Below are 27,593 nucleotides of genomic sequence, written 5' to 3' on the forward strand. Positions count from 1 at the left end.
GTGTGAAATGATGGCAATCACGACCAGTAAAGCGCCTGCATTACTGGTCTTGCAGTATCAAGGGGCTAGCAAGTCACAAGGTGGGGCAATACAAAACGGGGGAGCCACTTGCAACAGTAATGCCCTGGACCAGCCACGCACGTCTGTATCGAGTGGGGAGACCCACAAGCAGAAGTGGTACCCCGACACTCTTCTGATTCAGAAGGTCTACCTTAATGGTTCAATTCACACCAACATAACTTCAAAATAAAGTAAAACGTGATTGTCATAATTTTATCAACACTGCATGAGACCAGGGAGTTCCCCCTAACTTGCAGGGCATCAGACCAGTGAATTCCACCTAACTTGCAAGGCATCAGACCAGTGAGTTCCCTCTAACTTGCAGGGCATCAGACCAGTGAGTCCCCTCTAATTTGCAGGGCATCAGACCAGTGAGCCCCCTCTAATTTGCAGGGCATCAGACCAGGGAGTTCCCCCTAACTTGCAGGGCATCAGACCAAGGAGTTCCCTCAAACTTGCAGGGCATCAGACCAGTGAGTTCCCTCAAACTTGCAGGGCATCAGACCAGTGAGTTCCCTCAAACTTGCAGGGCATCAGACCAGTGAGTTCCCTCAAACTTGAAAGGCATCAGTCCAGTGAGTTCCCTCAAACTTGTAAGGCATCAGACCAGGGAGTTCCCTCAAACTTGGAAGGCATCAGACCAGGGAGTTCCCTCTAACTTGCAGGGCATCAGACCAGGGAGTTCCCTCAAACTTGCAGGGCATCAGACCAGGGAGTTCCCTCTAACTTGCAGGGCATCAGACCAGGGAGTTCCCTCAAACTTGCAGGGCATCAGACCAGGGAGTTCCCTCTAACTTGCAGGGCATCAGACCAGGGAGTTCCCTCTAACTTGCAGGGCATCAGACCAGGGAGTTCCCTCTAACTTGCAGGGCATCAGACCAGGGAGTTCCTTCTAACTTGCAGGGCATCAGACTAGGGAGTTCCCTCTAACTTGCAGGGCATCAGACCAGTGAGTTCCCTCTAACTTGCAGGGCATCAGACCAGGGAGTTCCCTCTAACTTGCAGGGCATCAGACCAGTGAGTTCCTTCTAACTTGCAGGGCATCAGACCAGGGAGTTCCCTCAGACCAGGGAGTTCCCTCTAACTTGCAGGGCATCAGACCAGGGAGTTCCCTCTAACTTGCAGGGCATCAGACCAGGGAGTTCCCTCTAACTTGCAGGGCATCAGACCAGGGAGTTCCCTCTAACTTACAGGGCATCAGACCAGTGAGTTCCTTCTAACTTGAAGGGACTCCATCACATCTTCTCGCATCATAGAAATAACAGAAATCCAAAAAGCGCATGAAAAAGGAAAAACGAATTTTGCACCGTACATCTCAGGAAATTAACCCCAAACATATATTTAACTTCTGAGCACTTTCTCTTGAACAAGCACATGCGGGTAAAGGACACATCAAGAGGACACAGAGGTAGAGCAGAGCCTCCGTGAAAGGTTGGCTGCGTCACCCCTAATACACCAATGAATAGAACGTATTCACTCTATGAAGGGACACGCATGCCACGATGGCTAAAACAAGGAGTGAACAGGTACTCGAGGGTGAAGGCCAGTAAACATGACATGGCCAGAGTCTAGGCCATGCCTGAAAGATCCAAACGTCTATCTCTACTCAACCTACAAGGAGCCTCATCGCTTAAGCACCCGCCTGCAATACTCGGGCACTCTGGACTATCAGAAGAAAGGGATATGGTCAGTGTGATGGCTGCGTGCTTCACCCATGCTCTGCGCTGGACCCAGAAACAGAACTCTTACTGTAGGAGATTACTTTTCACGACAGTATGCCATCACCGAATCATGCTGCGAACATCACAATATTATGAAGCCAGTGTTATTTCTAGCCTTCCAATGAACACATATTGAAATGCACCCTTGGGAAAAGACGCCCCTCAATGCAAATCGGTCTGCTTTATGCACTAATCTCAGAGCAAGCCCAGATCACTTCCCAAGCAGGTGAACCGTGCACATGCACTCAATGTGCCAATACCATTTGCCATTTGACCTTTTGGTTTGACTGCCATTGGTTCTAGAACCGGACATATACATCAATGCGTTCAGATCTCCAAGCGCCCGTTGAAGGGCCTCCAACCAGATGGGGTCTGGTCTGGGCAACAGCTGGGCGGTGGGCTACATGCTGGCGTTCAGAGATCCCGGCTTCATCCTGGTGTCTACTCCGGTGCAGCCAGCCCAATTCTGGGCTATTTTTTCGACAGGAATTTTGCCGAAGTACTTTACTTTGCTGGAATTCTGCTGGAAAATACTTTTTTTTTCATTTGGGGGATGGGGTTTATCCCGCACAATAACCATTTTCCCCTCAGTAATCCCCCTCCCCCCGGGCCCCTCCCCACCCGTTTTAAACCGTTACCTGCCCCCCGCCCCATATAATTCGATGAGTTTTTTCCAGCAGAATTCCTGTCGAAAAAATGACTGGATAGCGCCAACTCTAGTCATTTAAAAACCTCGATTTTGCACAGCTGGTGAGGGTTAAAAACCAAAAATACATCAAAACCGGGTCTAGGCCGATTTCCAGACTAGCAGGTGCCTGGGCGGCGACACGCGGATATTCTAGGTTCCAAAACAGCACGCGCCAAACTGAGATGGGCAGTGCTTTCTTCTTCACCCAGTAAGGCCATCTGACATTCCTTCATTCACAGTTTCAGCCCATAACTGTTATGGACTCCCTGGACGGTATCTTCCGTCAGACTCTCAGCAGCTTCTCAGAGGTCCTAAATTCTGTCGGAAGCCACTGTCTTCTGTGCTGGCGCCTAGCCTATGGAATGCTCCGCCACTTGACCTCAGAACCCTGGTTCACCATTTTCCTTTTAGGAAAGCTCTGAAGACGTATTTGTTTCACCTTTTCCTTCCACTTTGCTAAGATACTGGTTTGAGTATTTGAGCCTGCCACTTCGTCCGATGTTCAGCGCCTGGACGCCCTCTGGGCCTTAATAGCGCTTTATCCATTTTAAATCAATACATAAATAAGCACAAACTACAAAACACATTCCATAAAAGTAGACCCCAAAATAAGATGAAGCACGCCAAGCACAGGACAGGTCATTCTAGTTAGGTCACCACCTGCGTAGAACTGTCCAAAATCATACCCATTAATTGCAATTATTCGATCTACCTTGGGGTAATGTGAACAAAAAGAAAAAAGGAAAAGCAAAGAGCAGCCTGTCAAAGATTCTAGGCGTTCCAGAAAGAAAATAGGATGCTATGAAAAAAACAGAACATGAATTCTTGCTGATATATTAGACTAAAACATACATGTTTGTGTCAGCGAATACAGCTGCAATGGGGTGCACTCACAGTACACTAGTCAAGTCAAATCAAGGAGCTAAAAACTCAGGGGTCGGGGGAGAGCGTTAGCCCCTGTTCACTGCAGTAGGTGGACACACTATGGAAAGCGACAATTCCCCCAAATAGTTTAAAATCAGAAACGCACATTATTCCAAGGCACAGAGAAGCAGGCTAGAAATGCCAAGGTGGTCCTGGGTACGCTGCCCTGCCCTGCCCTGCTAGTCCTGGACATCCAGTCCAAAAACCTCCCTCTACTGTGGGACACGGTCCAGGGAGGTGAACATGCACTACCCCATAACATGCAGGGTGGGTCTGTCAGAGTAAACCTAACATTCCTACACCGGAGGTAAGCTCCAGCCGAAACCCCACTAAAGGGGCAAACCACAAACTCTGCAGAAAGCATGACTGTACTGGAGGGGGTTCATCCGCTTTGCAGTGGGGGCGGGTGTTAGACCAGCTCTGTGGCAATGAAGTGGGGCGGAAAACCATTGCTCTCACACTGCCCATACATGAGGCCTCCCTGGAAACTCAAGCATGGAGAGCACTCCAGGAACACCAGCCTGGAGGCTGAACCCCAGATTTAGAGTGCACTGGGGGCAGAAACAGGTGTGCAAGCTCCCATTTTTACTACTTCAGCCAGAACAAAAAAAACCTACAAGGCCAGCAACCCAGACATCAAAAGGGGGCCGATAATGGAGCTTGGGTGCTAGGGGTCAAGTCCCTGCACTGGGCCTTGAACAAAAGGTCAAGGTTCAGCCATGCTTTCAGTGCGAGTCACAGCAACAGCAAGTCCATTCCAAGAATAGCATTCATGAAACTGTCTCGGAGCCAAGGACCCCCACACCAAGACCCCACCCAGCAAAGCCAACGTTGAAAAACATACTTACATGCACTGCCCAGGTCTGCTGCAGCCCCCGTGCAGTAAATCGCATCCTTGTTTGCAAATTGCTGCAAGAAGAAAAGAGTTGTATACCTTAGCTTTTCATAAAAAGGTCAACACGTGTATTCAACTTTAAGTTTAGAATGACAAATTATGAAATTTAGGCCACGCCTTATTCAAGGCAAATTTGTATGTTGGACCTCGAGTAATCATGGAATCACAACCTTTGCAAAGTCTGATGGCACATTTCCTTTTTCTTAGTCATTTCAAGGTAATGGGACTCATTTCACGCATTCTCAAAAAAATGATAAGTGTGTTGGAGCAACTCCAAGACAGACCTGGTTACCATCCAACACGCTCTGTGACATGAGCACCCAGACGGCGGAGAACCCCCTGCTTAGCTTTGGTCCTGTCCCCACAGTGAATAGTATTTATTTACATCGTGAACATTAAAAGGACACCGCAAGTTGAAATCCAGCCCCTCCCCCTCACATCCATTATATCCCAAATCTGGTTTTCAATTGTTTTTTTCTCGCCACCTATTGGAACCTTAAATAATGTGTGGTCACAAAAGGCAAACCCCAGAAGAAGGTGAACACATCCTAGAAGCCCGAAGCACCTACCAGAGCCTTGACTGATAGGCCCAGAACTTTCATGTGAAGGCTCATCCAATAAACAGCAAAGCGTAAGCCAGGGACAGCGCCAGAGCACGCGGAAGGCCAGCAGCTTGCCACGCGTTGCTGCTTCAGGGCGCTTTGCGCAATGCTCCACGAATCTTGAGGAAAGTATGCTTTAAACACAGCCTAAGCTTGAATTATTAAAAAATCCCTTTCTCCATTTGAGATCTGCTGGGTCTAGGACTTCCTGAACGAAAACCGCCTCAGGTAACCCAACGGCCACGCCCAATAGCCCATCCCAGTTCTTATTTTACTAGGAGTACGTATCAGCGCCACAACAACCTGCTCACCCCAATGTAACAATCTAGGCCGGGGGCTTTGCAACCTACCACTTGCACGATTCCCTCACTCTTGGCTCTGCTGGCTAGGGGCGATGGCCGTTGAAGTCCAAAACATCCAGAGACCACGAGGCTGCAGACCCGCGATGTAGGCTGTGGTGAATCACGGTGCCGCGATCCACACAAGAGCCTTACCCAGGACTGCCTGGGAAGTAGTGATGCTACCCGCTAGAGTAGTATGGGGGCAGCAGTGGCACATCTCACGACGCGTGGAGGAACAGATGGTCATCTACCCCTTGGCGTGCCGATGCTGAAACACTTGGAGCCGGGAGGGACGCGAGGTCCGCTCATAAGGGGGAAGTGAATGAGAGACGATGGTGGAGAGACACTGCAGGACCTCAGAGGAAAGGCCCTAGCATTTTTCTTCGACAGCGCCAGGAAAAGAGCTGGATGTTGCACACTTTATAGAGCCTAGGGGAGAACCCGGGTTCAAATCCCCATAGAGGAACCTTGGGATATGTAAGAGGTACTTAAAATTAATAAATTAAAAACCTGAGCCCCAAGGATCTGACAAATAATATTTAAAAGAAGCCCAGGATAAAACAAGACGACAAAAGGCAAATTAAGTGAATCTACAATTGAAGTAATAGAAGCCCAACTGGCCAAGAGAAAAAGAGCATAAACACAGGAGGACCAGAATGGAAATACCCTGCCAGCCAATCCTGTAAGCAGGGCTTTCTGCCAAACAGAAGACAACAGGATGAGGAGGAGTCTGGCTATAAAAGAAGGTGCAGCTCATTCTGAACTGGTCTCAGTCAGGGACATGTTCCCTGTACCTGTCTCTGGATGCTACTGCATGAAGAGGAGCTGTATCCTGAAGGGGGAGTTGCTGCCTGGGCAAAGGAGCCTGGACTACCCTGTAGCACTGCCTGCCTGGAAGCTGCCAGAAGAACTTGAAAGATTTGGATTGACCTAGGGGGAAGAAGTACCCCTGCAGTCCACCGAAGCCAAAAGCGTGGAAGAGCTGACCTGCGTGAGAAAAGGCTAAGGACACTAGCTGACCCCGGGGGAAGAAGGAGAGTGCCCTCGCAGCCCACCTGAACCAAAAGGGTGGAAGAGCTGACCTCCCTGAGAAGCCTAAGAGGCCGGGGAAACGGACTATCCCGGGGGAAGGAGTATCCCTACAGCCAGAAAGGTGAAAGAGCTGACCTGACTGAGAAGCCTAAGAGGCCGTGGAAATGGACTAACCCGGGGGAAGGAGAGTATCCCTACAGCCAGAAAGGTGAAAGAGCTGACCTGACCGGGTAGCCTAAGAAGAGGCTGAGGAAACGGACTAACCCGGGGGAAGGAGAGTATCCCTACAGCCAGAAAGGTGAAAGAGCTGACCTGACTGGAAAGCCTAAGAGGCCGGGGAAACAGACTAACCCGGGGGAAGGAGAGTATCCCTACAGCCAGAAAGGTGAAAGAGCTGACCTGACCGGGAAGCCTAAGAAGAGGCTGAGGAAACTGACTTACCCGGGGGAAGGAGAGTATCCCTACAGCCAGAAAGGTGAAAAAGCTGACCTGACTGGGAATAGGCTAAGAGGCCGGGGAAACGGACTATCCCGGGGGAAGGAGAGTATCCCTAGAGCCAGAAAGGTGAAAGAGCTGACCTGCCTGAGAAGCCTAAGAAGAGGCTGAGGAAACAGACTAACCCGGGGGAAGGAGAGTATCCCTACAGCCAGAAAGGTGAAAGAGCTGACCTGACCTGACCGGGAAGCCTAAGAAGAGGCTGAGGAAACTGACTTACCCGGGGGAAGGAGAGTATCCCTACAGCCAGAAAGGTGAAAAAGCTGACCTGACTGGGAATAGGCTAAGAGGCCGGGGAAATGGACTATCCCGGGGGAAGGAGAGTATCCCTACAGCCAGAAAGGTGAAAGAGCTGACCTGCCTGAGAAGCCTAAGAAGAGGCTGAGGAAACAGACTAACCCGGGGGAAGGAGAGTATCCCTACAGCCAGAAAGGTGAAAGAGCTGACCTGACCTGACCGGGAAGCCTAAGAAGAGGCTGAGGAAACTGACTTACCCGGGGGAAGGAGAGTATCCCTACAACCAGAAAGGTGAAAAAGCTGACCTGACTGGGAATAGGCTAAGAGGCCGGGGAAACGGACTATCCCGGGGGAAGGAGAGTATCCCTGCAGCCAGAAAGGTGAAAGAGCTGACCTGCCTGAGAAGCCTAAGAGGCCGGGGAAATGGACTAACCCGGGGGAAGGAGAGTATTCCGACAGCCAGAAAGGTGAAAGAGCTGACCTGCCTGAGAAGCCTAAGAGGCCGGGGATACAGACTAACCCGGGGGAAGGAGAGTATCCCTACAGCCAGAAAGGTGAAAAAGCTGACCTGACTGGGAATAGGCTAAGGCAAAACCTTGCTAAGATCCTAGTGAAAAGAGACCAGGACAAAAGCAGGACCACTGAGAGGTAAAGGGGTAAAAGCAAAGATCCCCTGAAGAGGAAAGGGGAGGGTAACATTCCGGGACCCCTGAGGATGTGAGGGACAAATTAATGAAGGTAATGAATCTAGACTCTCGTTGGAAAGGGGAGTCACACTGAGAGATAGAGAGATGAACCATTCGAAGGGCAGGGATAGAGATGAACGCACAGAACCGAGCTGATCCCTAGCCTAAGAGGTCCTGCACCTAGAAGGCAACTACAGGTCCCAGTGTGATTGCTTCGCGTTACAGGCCCTGTTGTTTGTCTTTCCGAGGAAACCATAGGAGAAAACTCTTTTGAATGTTTGAACCTTTGCTATTAGACCACCTGTGTGTGATAGACCACCTGCAAGCTGGGTTTAGCACCCTAACACCAGGCTTTCTGTTTCCACATGAGATACGCGGCCCTGAAAAAGATGAAGGCTTTCTCGGTCTTTGTCGACCTCTGGCCCGTGTTTGACTCTGTGTCTAGGGCGACACTGTGGACAATACAAGCAAAAAAGGGGGTACCACTTGGACTTCTGCAGATAATAATCCAACTTTATTCCAACAACACCGCCTCAGTGCGTTGGGGAAGAGAACTCACAGACCCATTGAAGGTATCCAGAGGTGTGAGACTGGGATGCATCCTGATGTAAATCAGGAAGAGGAGGGGGACCTCCTCTTCCTGATTTACATCAATGAGGTGGTTTGTTATGTTAGGACAAATTGTCTTGATTGCCCGAAGTCGGGACAACAGACTGGTCAATCCTCCTCTTTGCAGATGGTGCAGCCCTCTTAACATCTGCTAAGGGCCTTATTACCACTCTGGAGGCTTTTGCAGAGAAATGCTTGGAGCTCCAACTCGAGACATTGGCCTTTTGCCCAAGATTCAGCAAACGTGCAAAGTTTAGGCTGTCCATTAACAACACCCCCCTCGAACAAGTGCAACAATATAACTACCCAAGGGTGAGATTCAATGGCCAAGGCAATTGACCTCCCAAGTTGTCCAATTCTATCTGTCCCTGGAAAAATATGGGGAGTGGGGCATATTGAGATTCTTATATTCACATGGCCAAGGCCCATTTTCAACTGCCATCAAAATGTATTCAGTCCAAAGCAAATAGGCAGCAATGTAGCGGGACGACATTTGAGTCAATTCGGACAGTAATAAATTGAGCCTGGCAGAAAGCTCTCTTCTGAAAAAACTTCTAGGATTGCCAAAATCATGCCCGAATACCACAATTTATTTTGACTGGAGCGTTAAACCAATCCAGAGGGAGGTCCAATTCACACTAGTATTTTTCTGGTTGAGAATGTGGTCGGTCCCAGAGTTGCAAATATATCAGGATGCTACATCCCACATTCTGGAGGCTGAGGGTGGTAGATCTTTGCCCTGGTTACACCATGTTAAAAATCTATGGGTGCAAATGGAACTGGGAGATCTCTGGCAGAACACCCAGGGTGATTTACCCAAAGCAAAAGTCTCCCACACACTGAACAAGATCAAGTTAACCAATGATTGTATGAGAACAACATCAGGTATTACTTGTCTTACAAGTCAATTACAGGGCTCGAAAAATATCTAGATCACGTCAGGCCCCCATTTGCACATAGCCTTTACATAAGGTCTAGATGATCTCAATTGAACTTGGCATACTGCATTCAAAGATGGCCGCCCAATGAAAACCAGACATGCCCAGTTTGGGGATCTGCTAAAGAATTTTTGCTCCATTTCCTCTTCCTTTGCCAGGGCTACTGTGTAGCACGATGCACGTTTTAGAAAACAATATTTGTATTGTTATATGTAACAATATGTAACACATATAGCATACGTCATATAAGTCTTGCACTGTGGCTTTTTAAAAACTGCGATGATATGAATGTGCTTTATTGTGTAGCAAGTTATCTTGCCCAGGCTTGGCGACTAAGGGCGAAAAACCATAAAAAGATGCAACCTTGGTTCTATGATACTCAAGCACTTTCTACCCTGTTTGCATTTCATGACTCTACTAAACTTTACGCTAAATGGTGCTTGTACAGAGCATATGATTTTAGAACTTATTCTCGGTTTTAGCTATGATCTAATACTATATGTTTTGGCTTCAGATGGATTATGTTGTTAGATCTACTGTACCTTTTATGCACCCAAAGTGTGTATTGATGGAAAATGACTATATTGTCGAATAAAAGCCAATTTAATTGTTATTTAGGGAAGGACTTTACATTCGATATTCTGCTCTCCATACTTTCACCCAAGGGAAGGACTTTAAGTTTATATTCTTCATTGCACCTTTTGCTATTCGTCATATTGCACCTTTTGCTATTCGTCATTGCACCTTTTGCTATTCGTCATTGCACCTTTTGATATTCGTCATTGCACCTTTTGCTATTCTTCATTGCACCTTTTGCTATTCGTCATTGCACCTTTTGCTATTCGTCATTGCACCTTTTGCTATTCGTCATTGCACCTTTTGCTATTCTTCATTGCACCTTTTGCTATTCGTCATTGCACCTTTTGATATTCTTCATTGCACCTTTTGCTATTCGTCATTGCACCTTTTGCTATTCGTCATTGCACCTTTTGCTATTCTTCACTGCACCTTTTGCTATTCGTCACTGCACCTTTTGCTATTCGTCACTGCACCTTTTGCTATTGCACCTTTTGCTATTCTTCATTGCACCTTTTGATATTCGTCATTGCACCTTTTGATATTCTTCATTGCACCTTTTGATATTCGTCATTGCACCTTTTGATATTCGTCATTGCACCTTTTGATATTCGTCATTGCACCTTTTGATATTCGTCATTGCACCTTTTGATTCATCTCTTCTGACAATTGACTTTCAAGGAACCTTTGATTCAGGGAACCTTTATTTTGAGTTTAAGGATCAGTTGTGAGAGGCAAGTTAGAGTTTAGGGGTTTTAGTACTTTGGGGCGCCGTTTGACTTCATCAGCGAAGTACACCTTCAGTTTGGTTATTCACACAGGAATGGACTTTGGTTACACCTGCTTAATAGAGTATTTTCAGACCCAAAGTCTGAGACCCTTCCGTTTGTCGTGTCGCCACACTCGTCACAAGGCCCAGAATTCACTTAATTTAAATTTGTTGCCATCCAATTTGAAGTGCAACATTGTGCCTAGGCAAAGCCATAATTCATGGATAGCACTCTTGATTAATGTTTTTATGTATATCACAGCTCACACCCCAAAGGTAACCTACCTTGGTGCTTGACACACAAAAAGCCCTCATTAGACCAGTGAAAGGAGAAGAAGTCAAGTAAAAGCGAGAGGAAGATTATTCCTAGCTGTGGGGGGGGGGGACGTAGCGCGTCAAATGGACATTACTACTGCATGCGTCCGCAGATAAGCCGGGCACCCTTGGTGTATTGCTCGAAACTGCACCGGATCCTCGAGGATTGTCGTCTACCTACACAGTTTGGATGGATACATGCACGTTCATTGGTGCTCTGCTCACGCCAATGCTGGTTGCGGGAACAGTGCGCATTGTGGTTCCACCGCTCGACCAGAGAAACACAAGACAATGTTGGCTGTCGCTGCCATGTACGATAAAAGAACAGGCTTGGACCATCTTCTGCTGAAATAGTGTGCCAGTAACTGAGGAGGGTACATTCTACCCTCTGGGGTGCAGTACATGCATTCTCTAGCACTCAAAGCCATGCCTGGCTCTTCTCAGGACTACCTCAAAAAGGAATGTATAGATAACTGTCCAGATGCCCGATGAGGGCATCCCAAAATATGCATGGCTTCTCTGGGTGGCTTACAAATGATGCATCTGGATTCTGAGAAAAATCCTGACACAAAAACTGCTGAACATAAAATGGGCCAAGAGGGGTGGGGGAACCCGGTGCACGAGGATGTAGTGGTGCGGCCCATGCACACTCCAGGCTCTTCCTACCGTGCTGTATTTTTTTGTTAATCACAGAAAGATGTTCTGGTCCCTGTGTCCCGGGCACGGATATCTCGCAAATCAGGTCTGTTTGAAAAGAACACTCGACGTAAGAGAGTTTAAATAAACCGCCATCTGCATGGAAACACTCTTCCTCACCACCTTCTACAATCAAGTGGTAACTTAATCATCTGCGCCCAGAGCCATCATGCACAGATATGCACACAAACCAATGAGCCAGGGTGCACATCATCACACAGCTCTCACACACGAGCATGCTGGAGGAAGACCGCTACAGATACACGGGTAGCCATCATGCACACAAACCAATGAGCCAGGGTGCACATCTTCATACAGCTCACACACCCGAGCATGCTGGAGGAAGACTGCTACAGATACACGGTTAGCCATCATGCACACAAACATACACGGGTAGCCATCATGCACACAAACCAATGAGCCAGGGTGCACATCTTCACACAGCTCACACACCCGAGCATGCTGGAGGAAGACCGCTACAGATACACGGGTAGCCATCATGCACACAAACCAATGAGCCGGGTGCACATCTTCACACAGCTCACACACCCGAGCATGCTGGAGGAAGACCGCTACAGATACACGGGTAGCCATCATGCACACAAACCAATGAGCCAGGGTGCACATCTTCACACAGCTCTCACACACGAGCATGCTGGAGGAAGACCGCTACAGATACACGGGTAGCCATCATGCACACAAACCAATGAGCCAGGGTGCACATCTTCACACAGCTCACACACCCGAGCATGCAGGAGGAAGACCGCTACAGATACACGGGTAGCCATCATGTACACAAACCAATGAGCCAGGGTGCACATCTTCACACACCCGAGCATGCTGGAGGAAGACCGCTACAGATACACAGGTAGCCATCATGCACACAAACCAATGAGCCAGGGTGCACATCTTCACACACCCGAGCATGCTGGAGGAAGACCGCTACAGATACACGGGTAGCCATCATGCACACAAACCAATGAGCCAGGGTGCACATCTTCACACAGCTCTCACACACGAGCATGCTGGAGGAAGACCGCTACAGATACACGGGTAGCCATCATGTACACATACCAATGAGCCAGGGTGCACATCTTCACACAGCTCTCACACACGAGCATGCTGGAGGAAGACCGCTACAGATACACGGGTAGCCATCATGTACACAAACCAATGAGCCAGGGTGCACATCTTCACAGAGCTCACACACCCGAGCATGCTGGAGGAACACCGCTACAGATACACGGGTAGCCATCATGTACACAAACCAATGAGCCAGGGTGCACATCTTCACACAGCTCTCACACACGAGCATGCTGGAGGAAGACCGCTACAGATACACGGGTAGCCATCATGCACACAAACCAATGAGCCAGGGTGCACATCTTCACAGAGCTCACACACCCGAGCATGCTGGAGGAACACCGCTACAGATACACGGGTAGCCATCATGCACACAAACCAATGAGCCAGGGTGCACATCTTCACACAGCTCACACACCCGAGCATGCTGGAGGAAGACCGCTACAGATACACGGGTAGCCATCATGTACACAAACCAATGAGCCAGGGTGCACATCTTCACACAGCTCACACACCCGAGCATGCTGGAGGAAGACTGCTACAGATACACGGGTAGCCATCATGTACACAAACCAATGAGCCAGGGTGCACATCTTAACACAGCTCTCACACACGAGCATGCTGGAAAAGACCGCTACAGATATACGGGTAGCCATCATGCACACAAACCAATGAGCCAGGGTGCACATCTTCACACAGCTCACACACCCGAACATGCTGGAGGAAGACCGCTACAGATACACGGGTAGCCATCATGCACACAAACCAACGAGCCAGGGTGCACATCTTAACACAGCTCTCACACATGAGCATGCTGGAAAAGACCGCTACAGATATACGGGTAGCCATCATGTACACAAACCAATGAGCCAGGGTCCACATCTTCACACAGCTCACACACCCGAACATGCTGGAGGAAGACCGCTACAGATAAACGAGTAGCCATCATGCACACAAACCAACAAGCCAGGGTGCACATCTTCACACAGCTCTCACACACGAGCATGCTGGAGGAAGACCGCTACAGATACACGGGTAGCCATCATGCACACAAACCAATGAGCCAGGGTGCACATCTTCACACAGCTCACACACCCGAGCATGCTGGAGGAAGACCGCTACAGATACACGGGTAACCATCATGCACACAAACCAATGAGCCAGGGTGCACATCTTCACACAGCCCACACACCCGAGCATGCTGGAGGAAGCCTGCGCTATAGGTACACGTGTTGGCAATTCAAGATACCAGGCAGGCATAGAAAGCCACGCTCCTCCCGAGTTCTCTGTAGGCTACCAGCACACTATTCTCACTCGCCAAGAGTTCATGACCACTGGGCAGCGGCTAGTGCAACATCTGAGGCCTGGCCCAGTCACAGCAAGCAGCACGCCTCTCACCTTGCACACAGGTTGCAAACACGCAAGGGCAGATTCTCCGGTTCCATGGTTTGTCATTACTCTAATGAGAGGTCCTGCTTACACAATTGCTGAACCATGGCAGCGGGGGTGGGGCAAGCATGAGCAAGTCTAGATGCTAATCCCTGAACTGCTAAAGGTGTGCATGTCCATCCGGAATTACACAGGAAATCCTTCTAAGCCCCGCCCCCTTAAACCGGAAAGGTCACTTCACTGCTGGCCAGAGCTAGACGTGTAGTCCAAGTACACCCCACACAAGCGTGCAATCATCACAACAACGAGTGACGTCTGTCCTTCTCCTCCCCTGCATACCTTCCTCCACCCCTTCCTCCCTTGACCTTCCAGCAACCCTCCCAACAGCCTTCCGTGCCCCTTACCTTTATTCATCCACCCCCACCCAAGTGCTTCTCCTTCCAGCACTCATTTACTTTCCTCCTTTCCTTCTCCTCGCCTACATACCTCCCTCCCTCCCTGGACCTTCCAGCAACCCTCCCCAACAGCCTTCCTTACCCCTTCCCTTTGTTCATCCACCCCACCTACCTGACTTCCTTCCTCTTTCTGCCGCTCCTTCCAGCACAGTCCTTCACTTCCCTCCTTCCCTTCCCTTCTCTGTCCCTCTATCATTCCTGTAGTTTCTGCTTTTGGCCCACTTGTCCACCAGCCCCTCAGCCCCAGCAGGAGAGTGAAGTGTTTGCTTGATAATGTGGGACGTGGCAGTTCCGCAGCACCAAGCAAGTGTCCCAGCTGCAGGGATGGGGGCCTACCCTACTGCTGGCCCTCATGCACCACACAGGCGCAGCTCATAGGAGCAGCATTGGCCACTGAGGCCCCGCCAGCGCAGTAGCTTTGCTGGAGGCAGCGAGAGAAGGCCGATGAAGGAGAGGGTATGGGCACTGTTCAGTAAGGCAGATTAAGAGGCGTGAGGGTTGTATAGCCACCACCACATGTCATCCTGGACATGGTCAGGGAGTGCTCACTCACTCGCTGGCACGCCACATGCCAAGGACTGTGGTGCATTGCATTTCCTGACCGGGCAGGTGCTGTGATGATCAGTCAAACGACTTCTAGGTGATCCGTCCATGCCATTGTGTGAGGCCCAACGCCACAGACTGCGCAACCATTGCTATTCAATGGATCCCCAGCGGGCGGCTTGTCAATAAGATCCAGTGCACTGGTTGCCATCAATGCTTAGTGTTGAGAGTCGAGAACAGCTGTGGCTGTGTGTGTGTGGCAATATACAATACGCTACACATGTACACATGTACACATGCGTGAACGGAGGATAGCACAGGGGCAATGTGCTGGTCTTGGAAACAAGACCACGCAGAGCAACAGAGGTTCGAATCCCGGATCCACGCTTAGAAACTGAACTCAGGTGCGGTATTAGATGCGTATAAAAAAACAAATTAAATACATTTACAGAAAGAAAGCGGGCGGTGGTGGTGCAAAAGTGGTTCCTGGAAGTGACCAACGAAAACTGGCATTTAAAAACAAAACAAAAAGAAATGACACACATGCAAATAAATAAATAAAAGATGGTCGCCTTGCAGGCAGTGGGCTGGAACCCGTTGGGCGTTCACAGCCATAGTTGGCAAGTGGGCAAGTGGAATTGGCACCCGGCGATTTCATTGCAGAATCTTCCCTGCACACATTGTTCAGGGAAGACCAATAATCTCAAAGGATTGCAGCTGCAATAGGACTGAAGGAAATGCCCAAATAACACGTATGTGAAAAGGGATCATGTTTTGGGGGTGTGGGAGGATGCTGTCCAATGTGGTTCCCCTCTCTACTTGGCTGTTGCACTGAATAGAAAAATTGGTGAAAATTAAAAAGAGAAACATTCTACTCGGCATAAAAACGTGCCCTCGCCACTTTACTTGTGATTATGGACTTCCGACAGGGGAGACATGGTGCTCTGTGCATCTGTGGTACTTGCGATTATGGACTTCCGGCAGGGGAGGCATGGTGCTCTGTGCATCTGGGGTACTTGCGATTATGGACTTCCGGCAGGGGAGGCATGGTGCTCTGTGCATCTGGGGTACTTGCGATTATGGACTTCCGGCAGGTGAGGCATGGTGCTCTGTGCATCTGGGGTACTTGCGATTATGGACTTCCGGCAGGGGAGGCATGGTGCTCTGTGCATCTGGGGTACTTGCGATTATGGACTTCCGGCAGGGGAGGCATGGTGCTCTGTGCATCTGGGGTACTTGCGATTATGGACATCCGGCAGGGGAGACATGGTGCTCTGTGCATCTGGGGTACTTGCGATTATGGACTTCCGGCAGGGGAGACATGGTGCTCTGTGCATCTGGGAACTTGCGATTATGGACTTCCGGCAGGGGAGACATGGTGCTCTGTGCATCTGGGGTACTTGCGATTATGGACTTCCGGCAGGGGAGACATGGTGCTCTGTGCATGTGGGGTACTTGCGATTATGGACTTCCGGCAGGGGAGACATGGTGCTCTGTGCATCTGGGGTACTTGCGATTATGGACTTCCGGCAGGGGAGACATGGTGCTCTGTGCATCTGGGGTACTTGCGATTATGGACTTCCGGCAGGGGAGACATGGTGCTCTGTGCATCTGGGGTACCTGCGATTATGGACTTCCGGCAGGGGAGACATGGTGCTCTGTGCATCTGGGGTACCTGCGATTATGGACTTCCGGCAGGGGAGACATGGTGCTCTGTGCATCTGGGGTACCTGCGATTATGGACTTCCGGCAGGGGAGACATGGTGCTCTGTGCATCTGGGGTACCTGCGATTATGGACTTCCGGCAGGGGAGACATGGTGCACAGACATGGTGCTCTGTGCATCTGGGGTACTTGCGGAGACATGGTGCTCTGTGCATCTGGGGTACTTGCGATTATGGACTTCCGGCAGGTGAGACATGGTGCTCTGTGCATCTGGGGTACCTGCGATTATGGACTTCCGGCAGGGGAGACATGGTGCTCTGTGCATCTGGGGTACCTGCGATTATGGACTTCCGGCAGGGGAGACATGGTGCTCTGTGCATCTGGGGTACCTGCGATTATGGACTTCCGGCAGGGGAGACATGGTGCTCTGTGCATCTGGGGTACCTGCGATTATGGACTTCCGGCAGGGGAGACATGGTGCTCTGTGCATCTGGGGTACCTGCGATTATGGACTTCCGGCAGGGGAGACATGGTGCTCTGTGCATCTGGGGTACTTGCGATTATGGACTTCCGGCAGGGGAGACATGGTGCACAGACATGGTGCTCTGTGCATCTGGGGTACTTGCGGAGACATGGTGCTCTGTGCATCTGGGGTACCTGCGATTATGGACTTCCGGCAGGGGAGACATGGTGCACAGACATGGTGCTCTGTGCATCTGGGGTACCTGCGATTATGGACTTCCGGCAGGGGAGACATGGTGCTCTGTGCATCTGGGGTACCTGCGATTATGGACTTCCGGCAGGGGAGACATGGTGCTCTGTGCATCTGGGGTACTTGCGATTATGGACTTCCGGCAGGGGAGACATGGTGCACAGACATGGTGCTCTGTGCATCTGGGGTACTTGCGGAGACATGGTGCTCTGTGCATCTGGGGTACCTGCGATTATGGACTTCCGGCAGGGGAGACATGGTGCTCTGTGCATCTGGGGTACTTGCGGAGACATGGTGCTCTGTGCATCTGGGGTACTTGCGATTATGGACTTCCGGCAGGGGAGACATGGTGCTCTGTGCATCTGGGGTACCTGCGATTATGGACTTCCGGCAGGGGAGACATGGTGCTCTGTGCATCTGGGGTACTTGCGATTATGGACTTCCGGCAGGGGAGACATGGTGCACAGACATGGTGCTCTGTGCATCTGGGGTACTTGCGGAGACATGGTGCTCTGTGCATCTGGGGTACCTGCGATTATGGACTTCCGGCAGGGGAGACCTGGTGCACAGACATGGTGCTCTGTGCATCTGGGGTACCTGCGATTATGGACTTCCGGCAGGGGAGACATGGTGCTCTGTGCATCTGGGGTACTTGCGGAGACATGGTGCTCTGTGCATCCGGGGTACTTGCGATTATGGACTTCCGGCAGGTGAGACATGGTGCTTTGTGCATCTGGGGTACTTGCGATGTGGCAAGTGACTATGCCTGGCCAGTGGCTTGCAGCTTAAACCCCCCCCCCCCACCGCGCAGTTCCCTCCAATCACTACTCGTGTCTACATGCGTCACTCTGACTTCTCCAATGCATTGCCATCGCCTGGCCTGCCTGGCATCACCGTAGGTAACCATGAACAGACTTTCGGGAATACTCAAGTCATTCTTCCAGTGCCGGGGCGACCACACATGGGGCGTAACCAGTGAGAATCTGCCATTGTGTGCCAACCAATAGTGGCCGCTTTGGCATTGCCCATTATCATACCCAAACATTGACCCTCAGAATTCACCAACCTGCGTGACCAGCTGCAGTAATGGCTCGCCGGGACCAGGGCGTGCTGGAGGAAGTGTGTACTCGATAGCAGCGCTGTAGGTTTGTGGGAAGCCGCCGACATGTGGCAAGTGTGTGTCAACAAGCGGCTCATGCCAGCTGGTCACCTGGTATATCCTGAATCCCACACCTTGGCACGGTGGCACAGCCATAAACCTACGCAAACACTTCTCCAGTCCACCTCCCTCTGGCCTGGACGGATATAGAAGGTGGGAAGCACTTCCCGCCCATGAGCAGCAGTCAGGCACAGGCAGGCGTGGCCACGCCAACACAGCCACGCGTGTGAAAACAAGCATTGGCGCATTACAAGGGCGACTTGTGCAAGTGCTGACTGCTAAGGTGTATCTTGCGCCCGCCCGCCCGCCCGCCACACCGCCCCAAAACATGGGGCCTCGATGAACAGTGCAGGTGAGGCAGGCATGGGGCATGTGGCATGCAGGCTTTGGTGGCTAGCCTCTGGCGTTGAAACACTAGTCTTCAGCCATTGGCCCTACTCCATAACACAAGTCCCTTGCGGGTACCGGAGTCTCCCAAATATCGCTGGTGGCCTACGCTCACTGTGTATCCCTTAGAAGGACTCCATTCCCTCAATCCAAAGAAATGCGATATTGACCAGTCTGCCCGTGCCAACAGTGTCTCGAGAGGATAGCTCAGGGGCGACGCGCTCGCCTTGGAAGCAAGACGACGCACAGTAACACAGGTTCGATCCCGGGGTCCGCGCGTAGAAACCTCTGGGTATTAAGCGCGTTATAAATAACCGAACGTATCACGTAACAGCAGGACTGCCTGTGATCATACACCACAGGTTCAACGCAGTGGGTCTAGTTCACAGACGACGTTCAACGTGCACGAGGTGTGCTAGGGTTTCCATTCATCTCCAGGGACATGCAGATGCTGGCCTTACACCCAGTCCACATCCGTCTTGCCCTGATCCCTGCCGGCCCATGCAAACTTACCAACAAGCAGATTAGCAGGGCATGCCCGTGCCAGCCAGCCAAGGTCGATGTGAAGTGCATATAGGCACCCATTCCTGCTCTTAGGCATGTTGGAGTGACATGCTTGCGTGCTCCAGGGCAGTGGATTAGGCAAGGCCACTTAATTACTACCTTGACCCACTCTCACATGCGTGATAGTCGCATATATATACTCTCAGACCTTTAAGTGCAGGTCAGTTCAGTTCTGTTGCTGCAAGATGAGTCATAGTACCAGAAACAACAGGAAGAAGCACAAAGTGTCTCGTGTAGAACTGGGGGAGAGGCTTTAGAGCACGCCAGGCTCCTGGTCGCAAACTATGTAACATGATCATGGATTGCAGCCCTCAAGGTCTACACACTATCTTCCAATGCGGCTACGGAACGACCCTGTGGCAATGACATCCCACACCCTACAGCCCCTGTCCTGCATACATGATGCTATGGTATCAGCAGGCCTCTTGTGACTACTTCATTCCTGTGCCCCAAACACACCCACAAAGACCAAGGGCATGGTCGCTATGAACACCATCATGTTGGCAAGCCAGTCCCCGACACCGAAACATTCATGTCCAAAAGAACCGTCTCTTGCTTAGGGCAAAGTCACCTCCAAATTAAGGTGCCAGGTGGGAATGAACTTCTAAACATGTCACATGCCTCTTTACAGCAACACTTTGGGATGAACCCTCCATGTAAGCAGCTGTGTATAGGGTCAGGATTTACCAAACACATGCTCCCAAGTGCCAGAGTCAGCCCGCTACCTTCAAGCGAGGCAGACATGAGAGACGGCAAATGACAGCTTGCGTGCATCATGTACAGGCAGGACGTCCAGGGCGAGGCCCCAAGTACCCAGGTATCTCCCAAGTTACTTGGGCAAACAGTGGCGGGCGTACCCAGACACCATACATCCAATAAAGGGCCTTACAGAGGAGAAGCAGCACACATGGTAAAAGATGCCCACCCATAGCTCGGGGTCACCTGCCCAACTCCCCCGAAACATCAGGCTCCTGAGCGTTCAGTGCGGACAGTCCCCTGTATTAGGAACTTCACATCTCTAAGGGAATTCAGTCGCAGAGCCTGCTCGGGCTTCACCAATACATTCACATCTTAAGAGAATTCAGTCGCAGAGTCTACTCCGGCTTCACCAATAGATTCACATCTCCAAAAGAAAAGAATTCAATCGCAGAGCCTGCTCAGGCTTCACCAATACATTCACATCTTAAGAGAATTCAGTCGCAGAGTCTACTCCGGCTTCACCAATAGATTCACATCTCAAAAGAAAAGAATTCAATCGCAGAGCCTGCTCCGGCTTCACCAATACATTCACATCTTAAGAGAATTCAGTGGCAGAGTCTACTCCGGCTTCACCAATACATTCACATCTCTAAGAGAATTCAGTCGCAGAGTCTACTCCGACTTCACAAATGCATTACATCTCTAAGAGAATTCAGTCGCAGAGTCTACTCCGACTTCACAAATACATTCACATCTCTAAAAGAAAAGAATTCAATCGCAGAGCCTGCTCCGGCATCACCAATACATTCATATCTCATAGGGAATTCAGTCGCAGAGCCTGCTCGGGCTTCACCAATAGATTCACATCTCCAAAAGAATTCAATTGCAGAGCCTGCTCTGGCTTCACCAATACATTCACATCTAGGAATTCAGTCGCAGAGCCTGCTCCGGCTTCACCAATACATTCACATCTAGGAATTCAGTCGCAGAGCCTGCTCCGGCTTCACCAATACATATTTGGCAATCGAGAAAAAAGGATTACAAATGAAAACACAGCGCAAGAGTAGCAAGATGAAAAGGATTACCTTGCTTGCACTCTGGTCCCATCCAGCCGTCCATGCAGACCTTGTTTCCAGACTGGTCGCAGGTGTAGTGGCCAACGACAAGGTCATCCCAGGGCCGGCAGAACTTGTTGCACATGGAGCCGTAGTAATTCTCCTCACATTTCACACGGATTTTGAAATCAAAATGGGCTACATGTCCATTCAGCTGCATGGCAGTCCACTGGTCCTCGGGGTTGATGACTCCGGCATGCATGACTCGGTCAATTAGAAGGTCCTCGCCTGGCGACCAAAAAAAAGCAAGCATTAAGAATCAGACTACAACCAAATTCGCCATTGGCACAATTACCAGCACACACAGTTTAGGAACAAACACTGAAGGCAAATGGTCTGAAACTTGCTGACAATCTGGTTCCCCAGTCACCATCCGAACCAATGTCCCCAGTACCTCCTCGTCTCCATCACGGACACCTGTGACTATCAGCATTTGGTGAAATCCCCTTATTGAATTCCACTGAAGAACAATTTCATTGCGACAATTACAATGTTGAGCAGTTTTGGCAAGTGCAATTAAACAATTTAAAATAAATACAATTCTATTCCTTCTAAAAACCGGGCTGGGGGTCTGCATTGAACGGCAAAGAGGCATCCGTTATCCATGAGCTCTTCAAGAGATGGTAGTCGCTTGCATAAAGAAGCACACTTGGTCTGGAGATCATTTCACTGAGGCGCACCAGTGGATGGGGGAACAGGGGAATTGAAATGGGGTACAGATGACCCTCCACCAACCCAATGCGTCGTTCAGGAACAGAAACTTCCAAAAACAAATTAAAAAGAAACACTAGTTTTAATTTTGAGGAATTAACCTCCCAATGCAACAGATGTTAAGATCTCCCCAGAAAGAAATCCTCACATGGAGGCGTAGCTTTTGTAAAGTGCCAAAGATCAAACCATATACCACCATGCTAAGGGAGGATAGCTCAGAGGCCACGCGTTTGTCTTGGAAGAAAGACCACGCTAAGCAACCAGGGAATGAATCCTGGTCCTGTGGTTAGAGACTGGTCTCTGGTATGGAGTGCGTTATAAAAGATCAATTCATTTAATTAAACAATCACAACCAATGGGAGTGTCCCCCAGAGAAACATCAGAACCAACACTTCACTGTGCCAGAAAATATGGGAGCCATACTATCTGTGATACAAGACCTGCCCATCTAACTCATTGCAGCAAAGAAAATGTCCAGCAGAATTGCAATGCAAAAGAATAGGCAGGCCAGAATGGCAGCCCCAGAAAATCTAGCAGATAACATACAAACATGTCTAAAAAGCAAGGCCCCTCCAAGGCTTCACACACTCTTTCACTCCACCCAGTGCATTTCTCTCTTGTTTCTCTCTTTCATCCCTGTTCTGAGGTGTCTTCACTCTCTCCCACTCTTCTGGGGTACCTGGATTCGTATACCCCTCTCTTGGGGTATCTTCACTCTTATGCCCTTTAATGGGGTACCTTCACCCCCTTAGATTAGCTTCACTCAGAACAAAGGGGACTCCTTCGCACTAGACTCACCTCTTCATGCCTCTTCACTCGGAACAAAGGAGAAAAGTCTCTTACGCTACTCCTTCGTACTGGGCTCACCCCTTCTCGCCTCTTGACCTCCTGGAGTGGTCAGGCTGCACATTCTCTTCACTGGGGAACCCGTGGTTGGCTATCCCCTTCCATAAGCTAGCACAGGCTGCCTTTCCTCCAGCTCCTCTGGGCTCCTGGATCAGAGGGGCCTTTCTGGGTTAAGCTGGGCTCGCTCAGGTTTCCCTCTTCAGCATACCAGGCACTTGGCAGTCTTCCTTCCACTGCTCCAGGCTTCTTCTCCACTGCTTTCCCAAAACCAGGGAACCAGTCCCCAGCTGAGACAACTTGCAACGGAGGTGGCTCTCCTTTTATTCAGTCCTTTCTCCCCCTAGCCGACTACTGATTGGCTGAACCGCCAATGGTGAAGCCAGACGGAAGTAGTGCTTACATCATATCCTCCCAGAGTAGGTCATCCCCTGAGAGTCAGTTTGAATAGCAGTTGGATCAATTAGGAGTTCATATTAACTCTCCTATATAAACGCTCTGCTCCAGTTGTTTGGTTTGCTCCTCCTGGGTAGATTGTAGGGATGGCTCTCTGTGTTCCTCTCGCTTCATGAAAGAAGGTTTTATTTTATATCCCCCATGCTTTTGTGGTGTTGTAGATGTTAGTTCATAAAATTCGATTACATTCTACATGGGAGCTATTAGTTCTACCACTGTGCTATTTCAGCAGTGCTACTATTCAGTGGTGAGTGAGGCCGGGGCCTGGTTCCCGCTGCTCAGAAGTGTTTTTCCTCACTCCGTGCTGGCAGCGCATCCCACTGCATGTTGCCAGTTTGAGCAGCTGCTCCACTCTCTTCACCGCCACAGGGTTTGAGATATGTTATCTGTGTGATTCACCACAGTACATTCTAGTGCAAGCCACCCTCATGGTCCACTATCATGTCACTCAGGGCGTATAGTCAACAGCATTGTTCATAAATGAAGGGAGCTATTTAGCTACTGCTTGTAGCCTAGGAGAGCTTGGTCAGCTTGACAACACCTACCAGGATTAGGGTTCACTCCTCTGGCTTAAGGGGGCAACACGAACATGCGTGAACGATGCACACTCTGTGTGTTTGAGAATGTGCCTAAAAGGAGGATTAGGACAAATCTATAAGACATTTAAAGCCGAATGGATCATATATAAAAAAGGGCACAAGTTACATTTGTTGCACACTATGTGCAAACGCCTCGTTCCTAGTGTTAACCCAGATTTCTGGGTGAGGCTTTACATCCAGCGACTGCTTTATAGCCTCCATTCATATAATCCATTCCTTCACCTGCAAACCTCTGCTCTAGAGTTGAACCATCGGACTTCTAGATCTATGGATGATGCAGGGGGTTGTGGGAAGATTTCATGTCTAACCATGTGCTTTGCTTTAAAGGTCCTCCCATGAGTGCGGCCTAACGGCATCACCAAGGGGTGACGTGGCCTAGTCGGTTTCCCAAAGCCCTTCTGTGCCCCTAGGATGCGTAGAGTTGTATTGTCAACCCCATGACAGCTGTGGCTAGGACTTGCAGATTGTGTGGTGGGTGGGAGGCAAGATCCGGTCCTTCGGGAGGCCCAACAATCTCAGCTCTGCAATTGGTGCGTTCATTTTAGGAGCATGAGCGCCAGATAGACGCTTAGAAAGCAAACAGATTAATATGTTCTTCCATGCATCATCCATGGAAGGAAAGACGACAGCCTCCTTCAAGAAAGCATCATTTCTAAAGAGGGTTTCCCTTGGATACATTCTCTTCCATGAACAGAGCCTGATAGAGGCCCTCAAAGTTGCTACCTGTGGTCCTTCTTGGAAAATCCTGGTTACGGAGCCTGAAGACAGCATCCAGCACCCCTCAGCATGGTGGATAGCTCAAGAGGTTGCAACGCTGCTGTTGGATGACCACCGGACACCTAGAGCTTCTGCGGACGAGGACAACAGGCACCTGAGGCAGCGTGATAGTTTCCATAATTCTAGGCAACGTGCAGCACTAAAATGTTAGTTCTATGAAGGTGGTAGAATGCCACCCACAGCAAGGCATTTCTGATTTTGGGGTTCCCTTAGTACTTGTTAACTGCCTGACCTACTGGATAGCCATTGGAGAATGCCTACCAGTCTCCTTCATTTTATGCTCCCCAAATTATAGGGCAACCTTGATTTACCACACAAAACTCTCTCAATCTCATGACAACACCGAAGTCCATTCTGGTTGTCACGGGGGTTTTGGAACTCCACCTGCCAAAGGCAACATGGTGGAGGACTGTGCACGGACCGTCCGCATCCCGCAGAATTGCAGTACTCATCACTTCCCGGTGGGGCATGCTCTGCCGCCTTAACAGTATTGGCCGCCTCCAATGGGCCTTTTCATCATCAGTCGAAATCCCATCGCGGGATCACAAGAACCACAGACCAGAGCTTCCCTCAGTGCAGCTAGACCGCGCGGGATCCCGAGAACCCCAGACCAGAGCTCCCCTCGGTGCAGCTAGACTGCACGGGATCACGAGAACCCCAGACCAGAGCTTCCCTCGGTGCAGCTAGACCGCGCGGGATCACGAGAACCCCAGACCAGAGCTTCCCTCGGAGCAGCTAGACCGCGCGGGATCACGAGAACCCCAGACCAGAGCTTCCCTCTGTGCAGCTAGACTGCGCCGAAAACCAGCACGGTGGAATCATCAGACTCCAGAGGTCTTGAAGGGCCAAACTGGGAGACTAGTTAGCAAGATTTGCAGCACCCCACTTTGCACAACTGGTTTTTGGATCGGACAGAGCAACTTCACGGTGCAGTGAAATGCAGACAAATTGATGTTCAACAGGTGTTTTGAAGAAACAGAGGGAACTAGAGAAGGTGAGCAGAAAAACCTTTACTTGAGCAGTCAGAGGTGTCTGTTGAAAGGAGTCCGTGCATTAATGTAGGGGTTAGGTTGCTTGCACCAATGCACCTGTAATGGTGAATATTCATCATGCACCATTACCGGAATAGTGTCAAAACTGCACACATTCAGTGCACTCGTAAAACGCCATTCAAATGTTGGAATACTCGTTAATATCACTTATATTGTCCACAGTGTACAGAGCCCGCACTGCCCACTCAGACACACGGACCAATCAAGTCTGCACAGAGGCACTGTGGGCAAACGGGAGCTGGACGGATTCAAATTCATGGGCACGGCTGAATGTTGCAACAGCACATCCGGACAAAGCGTCCAGATGAAAACATGACATTTGGGAAAAATACATTTCCCATAAACCTCAACGCAAAAAGGTTGATTGCTTTTTCATCGAGCTCAGCCATTACATTGTAAACTCTCCTGGGGGAAGACCGTGTTTATTGCGCAGTCGGCAACTGAAGTTACCAAGAATTCTTTAAGACCAAGTAGTCTAAGATCCAAATAACTATCTTATCAAAAGCTACAATAACCAAAGTTTCAAGCACGCAATACTTTCACAAGCAAGATAACTCAACAATCAACAAGTACACACTCTGCTGATCACGGCGATGCAGAATCACAAATCATTAGTGCCACCCACCTGCACATACCCTCAAAGTGGATACATTTTTTGGAAATATTGTGTAAAATTCAACCAAATCCAAGGTTTAGAGTGGCAGCACAGTCCCTCTACGCTGAACTATTACAATCTACTAGAACGCAAATCTCCATCAGGCCACCAGCGTCAAGGCACCTTTTAGGAACAAAATGACAGTCTCGAAGTGGGTTGAAAAAAGCCTCTCGGGCGCACTATTGAACATGAGAAACCCATTCATTCAAATAAGGAAACAATTGAATAGCAAGACTTGCAATACTTCACTTAAAGTCTTTTCAATTGTTTAATCTGTAGAAATAGAGAACTCCCTGCATTCTATCGAACAATCAAAAGCAGCTGCCGCTACAGAGTCCAGCTAACACGTCATGCATGCGCTCTCCTCTTTAAGGTACATTTTCTAGATATACTATTGCCCTTTTGAGGGCAAATCGTTTCAGAACTCAACATAAACAGAACACAGTTCTAAAAAACTTGGATCATGTTTAAAAATCCCAAAAATGTTTATAGCCCAGCACATTACACCCAATCTCCCACTCACTATGCAGCCTCGTTCTCGACACACTCTCTTTCTCTTGTTGTAAACCAATGCGCTTTGAACTCCCAGAATATAATTTCTCTCATAATCCACTGTTATTTTGTATGTGCTGTGAGGAATCAGGTCAATTCGTCCCTTCTACCCATAGGAAAGCCACCCCCTGTGAGGGTAGGGAGGTGAGCCCACTCCGCAAGACCCTCGCTAGGAGTCTGGGCAAGTGGGACCTCACTAGGAGTGACTCCCCTCCCGGGGACATGGACCGCCAGTCCGATGAAGAACCTCCCTCCCCCAACCGGACTACATACTCCACTTGCATAGGACTTGAAAAAACAGTTTGTTCTCATGTTTTGACTACAACTACCAGTGATCCTCCTTCCATCCGGTTGGTTTCGGGTAATGCTGGGTTTCATCAAAACGCAGCTGTAACGGAGGGAGGACACACCCTTTTTGATTCTGACGACATACTTAAACACAGGAAAAAATGTGAATGCAGAGACTCCTTCAGAGGAAGGACAATTGTAGCTAAGCAGAGGTGAGCCACGCAGAGCCAGCGGTAGCGTAGAGGAAGTGAGACTTGCTAGCTGGAGGCTTAGAGGTGGGCAATCTGAGCAAGCAGCGCCGGTCAA

General features: G+C 49.7%; 1 protein-coding gene across 2 annotated transcripts in view; it reads right to left on the minus strand.

The window, feature by feature from the left end:
- The window catches only part of JAG2 (jagged canonical Notch ligand 2), a 242,540-nt gene that overhangs the window by 130,245 nt on the left and 84,702 nt on the right, over nt 1-27,593 (minus strand). For both annotated transcript variants that reach the window (XM_069638198.1, XM_069638197.1), the window contains exons 4-5: nt 21,325-21,582; nt 4,242-4,302 (exon numbers count right to left, since the gene is read on the minus strand). In XM_069638198.1, the coding sequence (XP_069494299.1) occupies nt 4,242-4,302; nt 21,325-21,582 (319 nt within the window). The remainder of the gene's footprint in view (nt 1-4,241; nt 4,303-21,324; nt 21,583-27,593) is intronic.

Source organism: Ambystoma mexicanum, chromosome 14, assembly GCF_040938575.1.
Source record: "Ambystoma mexicanum isolate Mex_15411 chromosome 14, UKY_AmexF1_1, whole genome shotgun sequence".
NCBI lineage: Eukaryota > Metazoa > Chordata > Amphibia > Caudata > Ambystomatidae > Ambystoma > Ambystoma mexicanum.